The 19,285-nt window shown below is 56.5% G+C and overlaps 1 protein-coding gene across 1 annotated transcript; it reads right to left on the bottom strand.

Moving 5' to 3' along the window:
* Positions 1–4,292: 4,292 nt before the first annotated feature.
* Aars2 (alanyl-tRNA synthetase 2, mitochondrial) lies at positions 4,293–18,524 on the bottom strand. Its single transcript, XM_070023627.1, has 22 exons — positions 18,178–18,524; positions 16,151–16,342; positions 15,233–15,378; positions 14,857–15,024; positions 14,019–14,163; positions 10,611–10,756; positions 10,386–10,494; positions 10,024–10,062; positions 9,819–9,930; positions 9,392–9,525; positions 8,554–8,698; positions 8,188–8,360; positions 7,955–8,068; positions 7,721–7,861; positions 6,924–7,061; positions 6,734–6,843; positions 6,481–6,589; positions 6,153–6,275; positions 5,899–6,009; positions 5,220–5,303; positions 4,996–5,106; positions 4,293–4,691 (listed from the first exon to the last, which is right to left on the bottom strand). Exons 1-22 carry the CDS (start codon positions 18,418–18,420, stop codon positions 4,524–4,526), a joined length of 2,961 nt encoding a protein of 986 aa, XP_069879728.1. The 5' UTR covers positions 18,421–18,524; the 3' UTR covers positions 4,293–4,523.
* Between the last annotated feature and the right edge of the window lie 761 nt (positions 18,525–19,285).

The raw sequence follows: 19,285 nt of genomic DNA, 5'->3' as shown, positions 1-19,285 counted from the left end.
TGGAGGAGGAGCTGGGCAGGGAGGAGGAGCTGGGCAGGGGAGGAGGAGCTGGGTGGAGGGAAGGAGGAGCTGGGTGGAGGAGGAGCTGGGCAGGGGAGGAGGAGCTGGGTGGAGGAGGAGCTCGGTGGAGGAGGAGCTGGGCAGGGAAGAGGAGCTGGGCAGGGGAGGAGGAGCTGGGCAGGGGAGGAGGAGCTGGGTGGAGGAGGAGCTCGGTGGAGGAGGAGCCGGGTGGAGGGAAGGAGGAGCTGGGTGGAGGGAAGGAGGAGCTGGGTGGAGGAGGAGCTGGGTGGAGGGAAGGAGGAGCTGGGCAGGGAGGAGGAGTTGGGTGGAGGAGGAGCTGGGTGGAGGAGGAGCTGGGTGGAGGGAAGGAGGAGCTGGGTGGAGGAGGAGCTGGGCAGGGAGGAGGAGTTGGGTGGAGGAGGAGCTGGGCAGGGGAGGAGGAGCTGGGCAGGGGAGGAGGAGCTGGGTGGAGGAGGAGCTGGGTGGAGGAGGAGCTGGGTGGAGGAGGAGCTGGGTGGAGGGAAGGAGGAGCTGGGCAGGGGAGGAGGAGCTGGGAAGGGGAGGAGGAGCTGGGTGGAGGAGGAGGAACTGGGTGGAGGAGGAGCTGGGCAGGGGAGGAGGAGCTGGGTGGAGGAGGAGGAGCTGGGTGGAGGAGGAGCTGGGTGGAGGAGGAGCTGGGTGGAGGAGGAGCTGGGCAGGGGAGGAGGAGCTGGGTAGAGGAGGAGCTGGGCAGGGGAGGAGGAGCTGGGCAGGGGAGGAGGAGCTGGGTGGAGGAGGAGGAGCTGGGTGGAGGAGGAGCTGGGCAGGGGAGGAGGAGCTGGGCAGGGGAGGAGGAGCTGGGTGGAGGAGGAGCTGGGTGGAGGAGGAGCTGGGCAGGGGAGGAGGAGCTGGGTGGAGGAGGAGCTGGGTGGAGGAGGAGTTGGATGGAGGAGGAGCTGGGTGGAGGAGGAGCTGGGCAGGGGAGGAGGAGCTGGGTAGAGGAGGAGCTGGGCAGGGGAGGAGGAGCTGGGCAGGGGAGGAGGAGCTGGGTGGAGGAGGAGGAGCTGGGTGGAGGAGGAGCTGGGCAGGGGAGGAGGAGCTGGGCAGGGGAGGAGGAGCTGGGTGGAGGAGGAGCTGGGTGGAGGAGGAGCTGGGCAGGGGAGGAGGAGCTGGGCAGGGGAGGAGGAGCTGGGCAGGGGAGGAGGACCTGAGTGGAAGGGAGGAGGAGCTGGGCAGGGAAGGAGGAACTGGGTGGAGGGGAGGAGGAGCTGGTGGGGGAGGAGGAGCTGGTGGGGGAGGGGAGGAGGAGCTGGTGGGGGAGGAGGAGCTGGGCAGAGGAGGGGGAGCTGGGCAGGGGAGGAGGCGCTGGGTGGAGGGGAGGAGGAGCTGGGCAGGGGAGGGGGAGCTGGGTGGAGGGGAGGAGGAGCTGGGCAGGGGAGGAGGAGCTGGTGGGGGAGGGGAGGAGGAGCTGGTGGGGGAGGAGGAGCTGGGCAGAGGAGGGGGATCTGGGCAGTGGAGGGGGAGCTGGGTGGAGGGGAGGAGGAGCTGGTGGGGGAGGAGGAGCTGGGTGGAGGGGAGGAGGAGCTGGGTGGAGGGGAGGAGGAGCTGGTGGGGGAGGAGGAGCTGGGCAGAGGAGGGGGAGCTGGACAGGGGAGGAGGAGCTGGACAGGGAGGAGTTGGGAGGGGGGGGAGCTAGGCAGGGGAGGGGGATCTGGGCAGGGAGGAGTTGGGAGGGGGGAGGAGCTGGGCAGGGAGGAGTTGGGAGGGGGGGAGGAGCTGGGCAGGGGAGGGGGAGCTGGGCAGGGAGGAGTTGGGAGGGGGGAGGAGCTGGGCAGGGGAGGGGTTGGGAGAGGAGGGGGAGCTGGGCAGGGGAGGAGGAGCTGGGCAGGAAGGGGTTCCCATCATGGCAGAATTTAGCTTTCATTGCTGCTCCCTCCAGGACTCCCAGAAGGCATCTTGGGTAAGTTAGCATCTCAGATGCCCAGGTGATGTCCAGGTGACTTGTGAATAAAGTGAGGGTACCAGCTGGGCATCTGTGGCCCATGCCCGTAATGTAGTTACCCTGGAGGCTGAGAATTGAGAATTTTAATTAGAAGCCAGCCTGGGCAGGAAAGTTTGAGACTTTTTTTTTTTTTTTGGGTCCGGTCATGGGCCTGGGCGCTGTCCCTCAACTCTTCAGCTCAAGGCTAGCGCTCTACCATTTGAGCTACAGCACCACTTCCGGTTTTCTGGTGGTTTATTGGAGATAGGAGTCTCACAGTCTCTCCTGCCCGGGCTGGCTTTGAACCGCGATCCTCAGATCTCAGCCTCCTGAGTAGCTAGGATTACAGCGCCCGGCTAAGTTTGGGACTTTTATCTCCAACTAACTACCAAAAAGCTGCAAGTGTGGCATGGCTGTAGTGGTAGAGCACCAGTTTTGAGCAAAAAAGCCAAGGGAAAATGCACACACACACACACACACACACACACACACACACACACACACACACACACACACACACACACACACACACACACACACTGGCCCTGAAGGTCTAGGTCCTCAAACTTACCAGTGACTTCCCACCAAATCCTCACCTTAAGCTGACACCACGCAGGGAGTAGGGATGACATTAGACTCAGTGCTAATGTGTGTTTGTGTGTGTTTTAACTAGTTCTGGGGCTTGAACTCAGTGCCTGGTTACTATCCTTGAGCTTCTTTTGTTCAAGGCTAGTGCCCTACCACTGGAGCCATAGCACCACTTCCAGCTTTTTCTGTGTATGTGTATGTGGTACTGAGGAATCAAACCCGGGGCTTCATCATGCTAGCCAAGCACTCTACCACTAAGCCACATTCCCAGCCATCTAATGTGCTTCCTAGCCTTGAAGATGGACTCCTGGCGGTCCTTTCTTCAGCTAGTAACAAGAAGTAGAGACAGAGGCAGAATTCTAGTACCTGAATAAGAGCCAGGGGGCTTCACTCTGCCAGAAGGCCTTCACCCATGTCTTCATCCTGCTCTGGGCAAGTTTTCAGCTCCAGCTGTTTCCACCTGCTGCCCTGGCTTTGGACAAGTGTGTCGCTTGTTTTAAAATACAGCATTTTCTGGGTACATGTGGTTCACACCTGTAATCCTACCCACCCAGGAGGCTGTGACTTTAGAGGATTTTGGAAGCTACATTCTGTCTCTAAAACTAACAGCAAAAAAGCAGGACTGGATGCATGGCTCAAGTGGTGGTGTCACCCTAGCAAGTGTCACCTCAAAGCCACCAAAAAGAACAGATCAAAAGCACAGCATTGGGCAGACCCTGTAACTTGCCACTGTCCTAGCTCATTGCCTAATGACACTAGTCTCCTCCCCCTCACTCAGGGCCTGTGCACTGACTGTCTCCTCAGCCCAGAACACTTTCCCTCAGATCTCTGTGAGACTCACATCCTCTCTTCCTGGTTCCCAGCTCAGTGCCACTTCACAGGGAGACAGTAATGCTACCCTTGCCTCCCTGAGCACTTCTAGCTTTTTCTATCACTGTTTCACATGCCTTTTTGCTAGTACTGGGGCTTGTGCTCAGGACCTTGTGCCTCCTTGCGTTTCTTCATTCAAGGCTGGTGCTCTACTGCTTGAGCCACACCTCTTGTTTCTGGCTTACTGGTGGTTAATTGGAGATAAGTCTTAAGGACTTTTTTCCCTGGGTCGTCTCTGAACTACAACCCTCAAAGGTCAGCCTTCCGAGTAGGTAGAATTATAGATGTGAGCCACCAGTACCCAGCTTGACACTCTTCTGAAGTGAGTTCCACCTGGGCAGACTTGCAGCCTGTCTGGTGCTTTTCTACCATCTCAGTCTCTATCAGGCCTGTTGCTCAGTATATCAACAATTCAACTGGCCCTAATTCAAATGAGAGATCATTATATGACATTGGGAGCCTGAAGGGGGAGTCTGCCTTGCTATCATTCCATCATTGATTTCAAATGACACTTCTGGAACTCGGTAGCCAGGATTTGAGTCCTGAGAAGTCTTTCCACTCAGTAAACCAGCAGTGGGGCACCAGTGCCATGCTGGGAGAGGAATGTCCCCCTCTCTTAAAAATAAATCTTCAGGGGCTGGAAGGTGGCTCAGTGGTAGAGTGCTTACCTCGCATGCAGGAGGCCCTGAGTTTGATTCCTCAGCACCACATAAGCAGAAAAAGCTGGATGTGGCGCTGTGGCTCAAGTGGTAGAGTGTAACCTTGAGCTGAAGAGCTGAGGGACAGCGCCTAGGCCCAGAGTTCAAGCCCCATGACCGACCAAAAATAATAAATAAATTAAAAAAAAAAATCTTCCAGAGCGACCTGCCCTGTGTGAGATCCTTTTAATGAGCGGTCTCAGCCTTGGTGGCCAGGAGTTCACATTGGGTGGGGGTTGTGCATCTCGGCTCACTTCCTTGTGTCCCTGTCTCTTTGTACCATGAGGCCCAGGTGGCCTCCGTTGGCTCGGCTGCTGGTCCTCCAGCCTCTTGTCTCTGGGGAGGCTGTGCCAGCTCCAGCCGGGTGCCAGGTGCTTGTCTTTAGTTCCTGTGTGCTGGTAGGTTGCTCAGTGAATCTGGCTGAGGGCATAGGCTCGGGCTGTGCTGAGGGCGGCTTCCAGGTCAGCAGTGCTTCCGGTGCCCTGGGCCACCAGTCGAGAGCCCCAGGACTTCCCCCCCATGTGGTTGCACACGGCCAGGGCCCAGGCCGCTGCTGTGAAGGCAGGTGTAGTACCCTGAGGAGAATCAGAAGCAGAGGCAAGGGGAAGTGGGGTCCAAGAGATCAGCCCCCCCGCCCCGCTGCTAGGCAGCAGCTAGTGAGGTGAGGGAGAAGGGCTGGACAGGATGAGTGTGTGTGTGTGGGGGGGGGGTGTGGAACTGGGAAATCTCAGGGTGCATTCTGGGTGGGAGGGGCTGTCCACAGGGACTAGGAGATCGCCCCTCCCTGTCATCATGGGTGTCCTTGCAGGTCCCCCCCCCCCCCCCGCCCCTGTGCCCCACCAGGCTCAGAGCTCGGTGGGGCTGGGGCTGCTTGCTCACCTGAGCCACCTGGCAGGCACAGAGCACACTGCCCGAGCCCTGGGGGCTGAGCAGGAGCACGGACGTGCCGGGGGCCTGCGCACACAGCTGCCGCACCACCTTCACCAGCACCTGGGGGGGGTGGGGGGGGACACAGGGGTGAGCACAGCGTCTCAGACGCCCCGCCGTCTCCGCGGCAGGACTCGGCCCTCCCCAGGCCTGGGGAGACTTCCAGACAGACTCACAGAGAGAGACTCCGCAGAGACTGTGTCCACGATCAGACGCCCCTTCGTGTGCCGCTTCAGCAGCTCCCGGGACTTCTCTGCAGCCTGTAGGGCGGGAGGGACAGCCCAGAGGCCGGGCTGAGGGGCGCTGGGACTGGGACTTGAACTCAGGGTCTCATGCTCTTAGCTTTTCCCCCCTCAAGGCAGGTATTCTACTACTTGAGCCACCGCTCCGCTCTGGCTTTGTGATGGTTAATTGGATGGAAGAGTTTCTTGGATTTGCCTGCCTGGGCTGGCTTAGGACTTTGATTTTTCAGATCTGGGCCTCATGAGTGGTTAGGATTACAGGTGTGATGACACAGGTCATCAGGCTGCCTAGCATGGCCCCTTCCTCCCCCTGACTGTCACCACAGCTTCAGGCCCCTGTGCCGAGGTCGCTGAATGTGCGAGGACGTGGCTGGAGGGGCTTAGTAGTCAAGGAACAATGCTTCCTGGAGGGAAGGGTTTAGGCAGAGCCGCAGCCTGGCGGAGAGCTGAGGACACAGCCTTGCAATGGCTCCTGGTGGTGCACGGGGCAGGGGTGGGGATGGGGGGGGGTTGAAGCTGACGCCTACTCCCACCTGCCTGTCCCCACACAGCCTCCGAGGGTTCCCCGGGTTGGTGCCGCAGTGCCTGAGCGCATGGGTGCACCTGCTCTCACCTGGCCCATCTCCAGCTTCCGGACGGCTGTGTTGGCACGGCGCTGCAGAGCCTTCAGCGTGGTCTGCAGCTCCCGCCGCTGCCACTGGGGCATCACCGCGGTGTCCACGGCCTATGGCCAGAGCGGTGTGTCGCCCTGCCCTTCCCCAAGGGGCCAACGCCACCCCCACCCCCAGGCCAGCCAGAGCCCAAGCATTGGGGTGCTTGGGGAAGACGGGAAAGACCCAGCTTGGGGGTGGGGGGAGTGGCTCTCACTTCTGTGAGTTGCCCCGTGTCCTTGGACAGTCGCTGAGCCTCGGTCAGGTCACAGGTGCCTCGACTCAGCCTCTCTGAAGCTGCTTCCACCTCGTGGGCCAGAGCCTGGCCCACGTCCCGGGCCTGCAAGGGAGCGGCAGGACCGTGAGGGGTGGCTGGTGACACTCAGTGGCCAGGACAGGGGCTTGCAGTTCATGGCTGCCACCAAATAATAAACCACCAGCTCTAAGGACAGCTGTACCAGGGCACCCTGGCGTGCCAGTGTCGCAGTGTGTGTCCCCGGACCCTCATCTCTACCCAGAAGTCTCTGGAGCTAAGGCATGCTGACCTGCTGGGCCTGCTCCCCAGTGACAGCCAGAAGGCGGGTGGTCCCCTTGGCAAGCTGGCGCTCCCCGATAATGACCAGGTCCCTCACCGCCCCTGTACGCAGCAGGTGCCTATGGGCGGGAGGAAGGAGAAAGTCAGAGGGGATGATGGGAAAGACGGAAGGCGGCTAAGCCCCAAACTGAGGTCTGGAGGTCCCACAGACCAGGGGAAGGGTGTGGCCCAGGCCTGGGGCTAGGGCAGTGGAGAGGGCTCACGTGCCACAGCAGAGCTCCATGGAGGTGTGCAGGGCAGCCTGGGAAGCTGGCTCCAATGCCTGGGCCACGGGCACACCCACCGACACCACCCGCACGGGGTCCGGGTATGCCTGAGGGGAGAGGGGAGAGCCTGTGAGCAGGCTGCCTGGTGGGTGTGCCGGAAGTGGGCAGGCCAGGGCCACCAATCCACCTCGTCCAGAGAGCGCAGACCAGGGATGTGGGCGGTGAGCGCCAGGGGCACCTCCTCCATGTACACAGCTTCATCCCGCCCCACGGCCTCCTGCACGGCGCCCTCCACTCTCCGGAGCTGCTCAGGAGTCAGTGCTGTCTAGAGAGTGGGAGGTAGGGAACACAGAGCCACAGGCATCATGGGACATGTCTCCACATGACATGCTTGTTATTGATGCACTTATGAGCAGTCAGTGGTCATGGAGTTATTCCTAGTTAACCAGCAAAAAGCCAGAACAGATCTGTAGCTCAAGTGGTAGAATAGCAGCCTTTGAGACAAAAAAGTCAAGTGACCTGGACACTGGTGGCTCACACCTGTAATCCTGGATGGTTCAAAGCCAGCGTGGGCAGGAAAAGTCCGTAGGACTCTTGTCTCCAGTTAACCACCAGAAAACTGGAAATGGTGCAGTGGCTCAAAGTGGTGGGATGCTAGCCTTGAGCAAAAGAGCTCAGGACAGAGCCCAGGCCCTGAGTTCAAGCCCCACAGCCAAAAAAAAAAATGTCAAGTGACATCTGAGTTCAAGCTCTAGTACCTGCACATGCATGCACGTGCGCGTGCACGCGTGCACACACAAATATTTACACAGGGGAGGGTGGTCCTGGGTACTAACTCAGAGCCGGGCGAGGGCACGGCCTCACTGCTTCACCTGTCCCCTCCCTGGGACAGGCAGAGCTGCAGCGCTGTGCCTGGAGCTCAGGCCCTCCGCTATCAACCCTGTCATCACCAGGCTCTCCCTTACGTGAAGACTGTCAGCTCACCTGGGTGGCCAGGTCAAAGCGCAGCCGCTCGGGGTTGAGATGGGAGCCCCGAGGCTCTGTGCCGGGGCCCAGCGTCTGCCGCAGCGCCCAGTTCAGCAGGTGAGTGGCCGTGTGCTTCTCCATGCATCCCAGTCGCCAGGCCTAGAACACTTTTGTCACCCAGGGGTCTGGGTGAGGGTGAGGGCTGGGAGACGAAGGGACTATAGGCTACTAAGGAAAGCTGGTGGGCCTTACCTCGTCCACGTGCAGCTGTACTTGGTCTCCCACCTGCAGACATGCCGGGGCCACCACCTCATGCAGGATGAAGCCCCCACAAATGTGGGCCCGGGGTACAGGAAATAACACATCCTGAGAGAGGGAGGGACCAAGACCCCAAAGCGCCTACTTGCAGCTGTCCCTTCTCCTTGGCTCCCATCCAGGCTCAGATCTGCCTTCCGCCTCATTCGCTCGGGGAGGGAGGTGCTTACCGGCTGCCCTGCCCGGACCAGGTAGCCCTTGTCTGAAGCCTGACCCCCCTGTTCAGCGTAGAAGTTGGTCCTGTCCAGGAGGAGGCCACAGCGCTGGCCTGCTCCCACAGAGGCCACCGCTGTCCCGTTCTCCGTGTACAGCTGTAGAACCTGGGCCTCACAGGGGTCAAACTCTGGTGGGACACGGAATGCTTATTAGTACTCAATCTGGGCTGGTGGGGCTGGGACTTGAGGCCAACAGGCACCTGGCTGGGTACCTCCAACTGTGGCCATAGCGGCCCCTGGTGGCTGCCCTGAGGAATGCACAGGGGTTGCTAGCCATCATCTTGGACACACCACAGGCCATCTGTGGGCCCAGACTCTCACCATAACCTCCACCGGGCTGCAGGGTGTAGCGGTACTTGGGGCTGTCATCTGTTGGGGGCACCCCCTGACGCTGTAGCTCCCCCAGTGCATGGACGTCAAGGTGCAATCTCTGCTCCTGAGCTGGCTCAGCTTGTTGGGCCCGGTGCTGCAGAATGGACATGAATAAGAACATGTCTACTCTGGGCATGGTGGCTTACGCCTGTAATCCTAGCTACTCAGGAGGCTGAGATCTGAGGAATGGGATTCAATGCCAGTCCAGTCAAGGAAAGTCTACAAGGTGCTCATCTCCAATTAACCAGCAAAACATAGGAAGCGGCGCTGTAGCTCAAATGGTACAGTGCTAGCCTTGAGCTGAAGAGCTGAGGGACAGCGCCCAGGTCCAGAGTTCAAGTCGGCACACCAACAAAAAGAAAAAGAAAGAGAAAAAAGAACATGTCTACGGAGAATGCCATGGGACCGGAGTCTTGTACAGCCATGTCCCTGTGGATCCTAAAGTCCCTCTAGAATCGGACCTCAGAGCTTGGCTGGCTGCTGGAGACCCACTCTCAGCTTCCTGGTGAATCTGCTGTCAGGCTCCCTTGGATCAGCCAGACCTGCTGCTGCCTCACTTGACCCTCTGGGATGCCACGCTGGCTTCTTTTCTGGTCCTCTGTTTCCTTCACCGAGGTCAGTGTCCCTCTCTAGAGTCATGTGTGGGGCTGGAGGCTCCTCCTATCACCCGTGACTGAGGGGATAGCCCCATCTCAGCCTCTGGCTTCCTCTCAGCAGCAGCAGCTGTTGCTCTAGAGAAGGGGCTGAGGTGACCTACCAGAATCCAGAGTGGGGTCCCCAGCTGTACCTGGGCCTCCTCCTGGGCCAGCCTTTCCAGGCCAGCAGAGTCCAGCTGTACCCCCTTCTCTTCCAGCATCAGCTCTACCAGGTCCAGGGGGAGCCCCAGATTTCCAGACAGTGACAAGGACCAGGCCACTTCGGCTGTGTGGAAGGAGGAGAGTGTTGATGGGGGGGGGAAGGGGAAGTCACACAGAAGCCAGCAGGTGGTCCTTCCCCATCGCTGGGTCCTCCCAGGTGAGTGCTCCCACCTTTAGGCTTCAGGAGGCCCACCTTGGAAAGCAGGGACGGGAGGGGGCTGGCTGGGCAGGCAGCACAGGTCTGGGTGTCGGAAGGGGGTACAGAGGAGGAAGTTGGTGTGGAGGTGTGTGAGGGTGTATGTGGCGCAGGGCGGGCCAGAACCCCCGTCACCGTGGCCAGGACGCCCCTCTCCTCACCAGGGAACAGATCCGAAGGCCCCAGGTGCTTCAAGGTGCGGTTGATGATCCTGCGGCCCCGCTGCAGGGAGGCCAGAAAGGCCGCCTCGTCCTCTGACACCAGGCTGGCTATCTGACACGGGGCAGGGCGGGAGTGGAGCCGGCGAACTCAGAGGGAAGTTACCTCCCCAGCTCCCCCACCACCCCTCCCCACCCAAATCTGTACCTGGGCTGAATTCTCCTGCAGTTCGGGGTAAGCGGCTCCCTAGGGGAGGTGGAGAGAGAGCATGGCAGTGTGACACACAATCAGCCCCTGCTACCTCCCTTCCCGGGCCGCCTTGCGGAGCCCCCACCCACCCCCACTTCCACTCCCCCGGGGACCCAGCTAGGGAGATGCTTTAGGGTTGGGTTAGCAGAAGCGGATCCCTGCAGATTTCAGAGTTCAGGCAAGGAGCCTCCTGACATCTCTCCATGCTTTTTGTGAGCACCCCGCTGGTGGTACCGTGTTGGACAGCAGGGTGGGGAGCTGGGGTGCTCTGTGTTTGGTTCCCTGAGGGTCCAGAAAGGCCCAGGTGAGGAGGTCCTTACCAGCGTCTCCACCACCACAGGCACCAGGCTGCCTAAGAAGCCAGGGGGTGCCCGCAGCACCTCCGAGGAGAACCGCACGGCGCGGCGGAGGATCCGGCGAAGAACCAACCTAAAGGGTTCAGAGCCCAGAGGTGGGTCAGGTCCAGCCATGCCCGCTGGGGTGTCTGCCCCCACCCCAAGGCCCTTGCCCCTTCCCCTCCCTCCCTGTAGCCCTTCCAGACTCACGGGGCTCCCGACATCCCCGGAGAGACGCCGTCAGCAATGCACACGCTGATGGTGCGCATGTGATCCGCCACCACGCGGTACGCCGTGTCGATGCGCCCCTCATCTGCCTCCCCGACTCGGCCTGAGTAAGGGGGTGCCCCGCAGCCCTGGAATGCACAAGAGAAGAAGACATAGCCGCTGGCCCTGCCTGAGCTGGTCTCGGTGGTTCTCATCATAAACCGCAGGGTATCTGCCCTCAGCCCTGGGCTGAGCGCCTCCACTATGGCCTTGTGGAGAGCCACCCAAGCAAACACGGGTCAGGCTCCACTGTCCCGGGGCTCATCCTGGGCACTACTAGTGACATCAGGAGCTGGGCACCGGTGGCTCACACCTGAAATCCTAGCTACTCAGGAGGCTGAGGTCTGAGGATGGTGGTTCAAAGCCAGCCCAGGCAGCAAAGTCCATGAGACTTTTTTTTTTTTTGGTCAGTTATGGGGCTTGAACTCTGGGCCTGGGCGCTGTCCCTCAGCTCTTCAGCTCAAGACGAGTGCTCTACCACTTGAAGCACAGTGCTACTTCCTCCATAAGATTCTTTTTTTGGGGGGGGTCCAGTCGTGGGGCCTGAAGGCTGGGCCTGGGCGCTGTCCCTCAGCTCTTCAGCTCAAGGCTAGTGCTCTACCAATTGAGCCACAACACCACTTCCGGCTTTTTTCTTTTTGCTTATGTGGTGCTGAGGAATCGAACCCAGGGCCTCAGGCATGCAAAGCAAGCACTCTACCAATAAGCCACCTTCCCAGCCCCTCCATGAGATTCTTAGCTCCAATTAAGCACAAGAAAACTGAAGTGGTGCTGTGGCTCAAATATTGGAGTACTCTCACCTTGAACTGAAGCTGAGGGACAGCGCCCAGGCCCAGAGTTCAAGCCCCTTGATTGACAGGAAAAAAAAAATAGTGCCATCATGGCACTTGCTTACTGACTCTACCAGGACCTGCTATCTCTAAACCAACCCCTCTGGGAGGCATGGTTACCTTTGTTTTCAAGGAAGAAAGAGAGGAGAAAGAGAGTTGGATGCCAATGGCTTCTGCCTGTAATCCTAGTTACTTTGGAGGCTGAGAGCTGTTCAAAGCCAGCCTAAGCAGGAAAAAGCCTATGAGACTCTTATTTCCAATTAACCATCAACAAGTCAGAAGTGGAACTGTGGTTCAAGTGGTAGAGCACCAGATTTGAGCAAAAAAACTAAGGGACAGCACCCAGGCCTTGAGTTCAAGCCCCAATACTGGGGGAGGAGAGGGCAGAGGCTTGGTGACAGAAAGCTCAGTGACAGGCCACACAGCTGGTATGCTGGCTCAGAGGTGACATCTGATTCCAAGTGCTCTTCACTTCCTGCTCTGCCTCCCAGCCCTGGGGAGCAGAGGATGGGCAGAAAGCGGGTGCACGTCCGAGGGCTACGTGGTTATAGCACTTGATTTGCCCCACTTCATGAGGCTTGAACTCTAGGCTGGGGCAATGTCCTTGCGCTCTTCAGCTCAAGGCGAGCGCTCTACCGCTTGAGCCACAGTGCCCCTTCCGGTTTTCTAGTGCTTTATTGGAGAGTCTCACGGACTTCCCTGCCTGGGCTGGCTTTGAACCGTGATCCTCAGATCTCAGCCTCCTGAGTAGCTAGGATGGGCGCCTGTCTGACTTGCCCCGCTTCTAACCTGCTCTTCCTAGGTCCCCATGTTAGGCACAGCTCCCTTCCCAGGCCCTTCCTTCTCCCTCCCCAAGATCCTCCTGCTCATCTGCTTTCCTTCCCCCATTGCTACCCAGGAAGCGGCGCCCTGCCCTCTTGCCTGGACTGGTGACAGCCTCCCGGGGGCCCATCATCCGCAGATGATGGAAATGTCCTTTCACAGGCGCACAGCGGTCCTGCCCCGCCCCTCCCAGCCCCCCTCACCACAGGCAGAAGGAAAGTCATTCTGTTCTTCAAGGCCTCACCAGATGTGACTCCTGCCTTCCCCGCTGTGGGAGGTCGGTTATTAAAGGCTCCTCCTTTTTTTTTTCTCTCTTTTTTTTTTTAAGCCCATGCAGCTTTTGGATGTGTTTACAGTCGTTTCCCCATAAAGCGATGGAATCGATTTCTCCATCTGAGTCTGCGTCTGCCCATGCCTTGCTGGGACTGAGGCAGTCAGTGGAAAGGACATGGTTGGGAGCCTGTGGTTCTGTTCTCCTCTTTGGAGCCTTGCTTTGTCGTGAGGTGAGCGAGCCTGGGCTCCCCAGGTCACCCCACTGTCCCACACTGGCAGCCAGCAGGAGACCTGCCTGTGCCTGCGCACAGGTGCACAGGTAAGCTCACTCAAGACTAACAGCATGGCCAGAGGCTCCCGCCTGTAATCCTCGCTCCTCAGGAGGCTGAGGTTTGAGGATTGCAGTTTGAAGTCAGGTGAAGAAAAGTCTATGAGGGCTGGGAAGGTGGCTCAGTGGTAGAGCGCTTGCCTTGCATGCCTGAGACCCTGGGTTCGATTCCTCAGCACCACATAAGCAAAAAGAAAAAAGCCGGAAGTGGCGCTGTGGCTCAAGTGGTAGAGCGTTAGCCTTGAGCTGAAGAGCTGAGGGACAGCGCCCAGGCCCAGAGTTCAGGCCCCACGACTGGATAAAAAAAAAAGAAAGAAAGAAAGAAAGAAAAGAAAAGTCTATGAGGGTTGGGAAGGTGGCTCAGTGGTAGAGTGCTTGCCTTGTATGCATCAGGCGCTGGGTTCGATTCCTTAGCACCACATAAGCAGAAAAAGCCAGAAGTGGCTCTGTGGCTCAAGTGGTAGAGCTCTCTCCTTGAGTTGAAGAGCTGAGGGACAGCGCCCAGGCCCAGAGTACAGGCCCCACAACCAACAACAACAACAACAAAAGTCTATGAGACTCACTCTTTTTTGTTGGTCATGGGGCTTGAACTCTGGGCCTGGGCGCTGTCCCTCAGCTCCTCAGCTCTTCAGCTCAAGGTGAGCATTCTACCACTTGAGGCACAGCACCACTTTCTCCATGGCGATTTTAAGTCAGGAAGTGCTAAGGTGTTTATTATTCCAAGAAATGACATGGTCTCCCACCCGTATCCCATGTGGTTCTGCTTTAGCTGGCAGGTTGCCTTTTTTGTCCTCGGAACATGTCAAGCCCTTTCCCGCCTCAGGGCCTCGGCAGCTGCTCTCCCTTCTAGGGGGGTAGCAGCTGTCTGTGGCTGTTTTTACAGGCTGCGTGACTTTGGTGGACCTCCTTCACACACTTGTTTAAGAGTTCTTTGTGCCCCCTGCTAGTTATGACCATATTTACTGCTTGTTCTCAATCTGCAAGTTGCTATCTTGCTTCTGCATACATTTATTTATCGTCTGTCTCTCATACTCAAAGGAAATCCCCATGGTCACTTCTGGGTACTGCTCCATCCTCTGAAGGGCAGAGGCGGCTCACCTGGTGTATGGCACTGAGCAGCGGGGAGAAGAGGTCGGTGTCGTAGGTGGATCTCTTGCCTTGCAGCACAGCCACCAGCCTCTCCAGGCCCATTCCTGTGTCCACGTGCCGATGGGGCAGGGGCTGCAGGCTTCCATCGGCCTCTCTGGTCAGGGAAAGTGCAAGGTGAGGCCCACCCAGCACCAAGTGCAGTAGAGAAAGGGAGAGGAACCCAAGGAGGCTGATGGTGGGAGGAGGGACAGGCGGTAACACCACGGGTAACAGATGATACTCTGTGGTCCTTTCTCACTCTAGCATCATGCCTGCTTGGGGTCTTGCCTGGACCCAAACATTGCCTATGGGGCAGAATTCTTTGTCCTTAAAGAAAGACATGTCACCAGGCTCTGGCAGCTCAAGCCTATAATCCTAGCTACTCAGGAGGCTGTGATCTGAGCTTCATGGTTTGAAGCCAGCCTGGGCAGGAAAGTCCATGAGACTCTTATCTCAACTTAATCAGCAAAGCTAGAAGTAGAGCTGTGGCTCAAGTGACAGAGTGCCAGCCTTGAGTGAAAAAGCTAAACAAGAGCATGAGGCCCCGAGTTCAAGCTCCAGTACTGACAGAAAGGGGGGAAAAAAAGGCATATCAAGGCTAGAAGAAAATCTTAAGAGATCACCAAGTTCAACCCCACCATATGATGACAGCATGACTAATCTGTCAGTCGCTAGCCGCAGTGTTTACAAACGTGCCTGACATTCGAGGTGCCTTTTCCGTGTTCATTTTCCTAATTGGATCCGTTTTCCAACTGTCAACTTTTCCACTTCTGGTCAGGAATGCTGCTCCTTCTCTGGCCCTGGTTACCTGTTGTGCTGCATGAAGACCAGATTCCAAAGCTCCACCAGCTGTGGGGCTCCGACCCCTCCAGCCAGGTCATAGTGGATCTCGGTACAGGGCCCACAGGGGCCAGTGTCGCCCATCTCCCAGAAGTTCTCTTGGGGTCCGAAGGAAAGCACACGACTGGTGGGCACCCTGGGAACCAAGCCAGGAACATGGTGTGAGATGGACGCATTCAGAAGCGGGGACTCCTGTCATGACCATCCCTCCTCGAGGTCCCAGAGCAGCAAGAGGAAGAACAGGGCTGACCCACAGCATGCTGGGATATGTTGAATGGAATGGTCTGGTGGTCTCTCTTCCAGTCCTGTCTGCCAGGAACGGGCATCATGAGGGATTGACTTACCCTAAGCTGAGCCAGATGTCCCTGCTCTCCAGGTCTGGGTCCAGACCAGCTTTGGGGTCACCACCAAAGTAGGAGACCCAGAGTCTATCCTTAGGGATGCCATAAACCTCAGTCAGCAGTTCCCAGGCCATGCTGCAAGCTTCCTCCTGTAGTGGACCCCAGTGTGGAGGGAGGAGGAATGTGGGTGAGAAAGAGGCCCCACGGATGCGCCAGCCAACCATGTGAGTTCAGGACAAAATCATTCCCACTCCCTACGCTGTTGCTAGAACATGCCACGACCGTGTCTGCCTTGAGGATTCTCCTCCCGGGAAAGCTTCCTGCTCTTCTTTAGTCTCCTTCCGGTTCTAGAATGAGTCCTACCTTCTTCAGAAACTCTGTCCGCCTCAGTTTAGGTGACTTTAACTGCAGTTAGCTTTCTCAGCCTTGCTGCCTGGTCATTTATTCAGACAACTCTGACCAGACATTAGGCAGGAAGCCCAGTCTCTGCCCTCGGCAGACTTACAATCCAGTTAGGGAAGTGACGTATTCCCTTTATACCCATCATCCAGTGCTTCACTTCTGTGTCTAGTATAAGCCTTTATGCAAGCAGTCAGGAAAGTGGAGACAAGATAGATCTTGACCTATTTTTTTCTTTCTTTTTTCTTTTTTTTGTCAGTCGTGGGGCTTGAACTCTGGGCCTGGGCGCTGTCCCTCAGCTCTTTGGCTCAAAGCAAGCGCTCTACCAGTTGAGCCACAGCGCCACTTCTGGTTTCCTGGCAGTTAAATGGAGATAAGAGTCTCACGGATTTTCCTTGCCTGGGCTGGCTTTGAACTGCGATCCTCAGATCTCAGCCTCCTGAGTAGCTAGGACTACAGGCGTGAGCCACCAGCGCCTGGCTGCTGATTCTTTCTTAACCCTTCAGCTCCCTGGAGACTCACCTTAAAATATTCACCCCTAAAAGCCCAGTTGCCAAGCATCTCAAAGAAGGTATGATGGGAGAGGTCTCGGCCCACATCCTCCAGGTCGTTGTGGCGTCCTCCAGCCCGCACACACTTCTGGCTATTGGCCACGCGTCGGAAGCCTGCCATTTCACTGCGAGGATCCACGGTGCCCAGGAAGATGGGCTTGAACTAGAAGCACATAAAGGTATTTTAAGAATGCCGGATGCAGGGCTGGGAAGGTGGCTCAGTGGTAGAGCGCTTGCCTTGCATGCATGAGGCCCTGGGTTGGATTCCTCAGCACCACATAAGCAAAAAGAAAAAAGCCGGAAGTGGCGCTGTGGCTCAAGTGGTAGAGCGCTAGCCTTGAGCTGAAGAGCTGAGGGGCAGTGCCCAGGCCCAGAGTTCAGGTCCCTCGACTGGACCCCCCCCCCAAAAAAAAAGAATGCTGGATGCAGGTGGTAATCCACTCGGGAGGCTGAGATCTGAGGATTCTGGTTCAAAGCCAGCCTAGCCAAATAAATCTGAGAGACTCTTATCTCTAACTGAGCAAAAGAAGCTCAAGGATAGCACTCAGGCCCTGAGCTCACTTGCCAGGAGTGGCACATATACACATACAAAAAAAAACCCAAAGCCAGTCACAAGTTGAAGGTATGGCCTGATTTGTGTTTATTAGCTCAGCCTTTGTCTCTGGAAGAATTCTGGAGAAATTGTTGCTTTATTACTGAAACAGAACAGGAACAAGGTGTTCGGCTGAGTTTTGAGCTATTTTCTTTAAGATGCTAAGAAGACATTGCTTGTGTGAGGGGTAGTTTGCCTTTCACACAGAGAGCTATCAGAATCTTTTCCTTCTTCCCAGGAACAAGGTGAGGGACTGCAGCCAAGAATAGGCTAGTTCAAAGGACACAGATACAAAGTTGGGGGGAGGGGCTTTTAATTAATTCACAGGGCCTAGCAAAAGCATATCTGTCTTTTTTTGTAATTTATTGGAGATGGGTCTCAAGGACTTTCCTGCTTGGGCTGACTTTGAACCCCAATCCTCAGATCTCAGTCTCCTGACTAGTGAGGATTACAAGCATGAGCTACTTTGCAGATTTTAACATATCGTGGAGGTCTTTGGAATATAACTCCCGTGACATGAGGGATCACTATTTATATTTTTTGTAAAACCAGGTGAGGAATCATTATTTATCTATTAAAAAAAATAACCGATACAGTGAAGGTGCAATAAGTGAACTGTGATATAGCAAGGGATGACTGTATTCCAAGAAAGAAACAAAGAAAGAAAGAAACAAAGAAAGAAAGAAAGAAAGAAAGAAAAGAAGGAAGGAAGGAAGAAAGAAAGAAAGAAAGAAAAGCTGAAAGTGGAGCTGTGGCTCATGTAGTAAACTGCTAGCCTTAAGCAAAAAAGCTCAGCCCCTATGTCCCTGAGTTCAAGCCCAGGGCAGGCACAACAACAAAAAGCTTAGGGGAAAATGCATTACCTAGCACACAGCAGGTGCTCAATAAACCTCTTATTTAATGTTTTTTTGTGTGTGTTTTTGGTCGGTCGTGGGTCTTGAACTCTGGGCCTGGGCGCTGTCCCTCAGCTCTTCAGCTCAAGGCAAGCGCTCTACCACTTGAGCCACAGCACCACTTCTGGTTTTCTGGTGGTTTATTGGAGATTAGAGTCTCACGGAGTTTCCTGCCAGGGCTGGCTTTGAACTGCGATCCTCATATCTCAGCCTCCTGAGTAGCTAGGATTACAGGCGTGAGCCACCAGCTCCCGGCCCTAATTTATATTTTACTAATGAAATCTTCCCTCCCGGCCTGGCCAAGCCTGGAGACAAGGACCCTGTGCCTTCAATTCTGGACCTTTGAGTCAAGCCTTCTTCAAGCCGTAAGCCCCGCCTCCAATCCCTCTATCCAACCACGCACCTCCCTCTTACCCCGAAAGCTCCGCCCCTTGCCTTATTCGCCCAATCCCGCAGCCTTTGTCCGGAAGGCTCGCGAGCTCCGCCCCCTGACCGGTGTGGCTCCGCCCTCACCTGATTCATGCCGGCGTTAACGAACAGCAGACTGGGGTCGCCCCTAGGCCGCACTGATGCCGAAGGCACCAGCCGATGGCCATGGCGATCCCGAAAGAAGCTCAGGAAGGTGTCCCGCACGGCCGATCCTTGGGCTGGAGGGGGTTCGGCTGAGAGGGGTCGAGGGCTGGGACCCTGCCATGAGGACGACCTTCGAATGGCCCGCCGCAGACGCCCGGCTACAGCGGCCACCGATGCCGCCATCTTGGCTCCGGGCAGCGGCTTCACTGGGTCAGAGAGTAACCGAAAGAATGTCTGCGGTTCCCTACAGCGCCCCCTGGCGAGTGGAGGACTCAAGGAGGCAGCCTCTTGAGGCCCAAGAGGCAGAAGTTGGCCTAGCACAGCCTCCTGCACATAGTAGGCCCTTAATTCATTTAGCCTTAGAAATATTCATGGAGAGCTAGGAATATGGTAGAGTGCTTTTCTAGCATGCATGAAGCCCTTGATTCCTCAGTACCACATAAACAGAAAAAGCTGGAAGCGATGGTGAGCCCAAAAGAAGCTCAGGGACAGTGCCCAGGCCTGGGTTCAAGCCCCAGGACTGGCAAAAAGAAAAAAAAAAAATTCATGGAGAGCCTACTTTGCGCTAGTCAATGTTTAGGGTGCTTTAGGTACATTAATGGTACATTAATAAAAACCTCCAGCCCTCCATATTCTATATTCTAGCAGATTGTTAGGGTTACTGATTTTTGCAAGGTTAAAAATGAGGCTGTAGTAAACAGGTGTGGATTGACAGTTTTGTGTGTGTGAGGACATGGATGTGTGTTGTGTATTGCTTTTCCAGGCCCAATGAAGAAGGCAGAGAATGCCAAGGGAAAGTCAGCATTCATCCAGGAGACAGTCAACTGATAGAGGCACAGTTTTAGGCCCTTGCCAGTTTTCTTTCCTCTTGGAATTGCCATAGTCATTTTGTCCTTAGAGATTGAAGCAGGCCCTTTGGAACAGGAGCCTGTCAGAGACACAGAAGCCAAATAGCAATCTACTCTATTATTAATTGCTTAATAACATTTGGTCTTTTAATTTGCCTAGGGATAAGAGAGAATTCAGGTCGGCATGTCTTGTGAATTGA

Source organism: Dipodomys merriami, unplaced genomic scaffold (genome assembly GCF_024711535.1).
Source record: "Dipodomys merriami isolate MVZ:Mamm:240054 unplaced genomic scaffold, mDipMer1.0.p SCAF_16, whole genome shotgun sequence".
NCBI lineage: Eukaryota > Metazoa > Chordata > Mammalia > Rodentia > Heteromyidae > Dipodomys > Dipodomys merriami.
The sequence above is the reverse complement of the archived record's forward strand: the minus strand, read 5'-3'. Positions and strand labels throughout refer to the sequence as shown.

Bases quoted from the DNA above. Each gene is read 5' to 3' on its own strand.
- Aars2 (XM_070023627.1), bottom strand. From the start codon at position 18,420: ATGGCGGCATCGGTGGCCGCTGTAGCCGGGCGTCTGCGGCGGGCCATT. The intron at 10,757-14,018 runs GTGAGCCGCCTC...TGTGCATTCCAG, and splicing joins TGCTCAGTGCCATACACCAG to GGCTGCGGGGCACCCCCTTA. The intron at 7,062-7,720 runs GTGAGCTGACAG...CCCACTCTCTAG, and splicing joins GCTTTGACCTGGCCACCCAG to ACAGCACTGACTCCTGAGCA.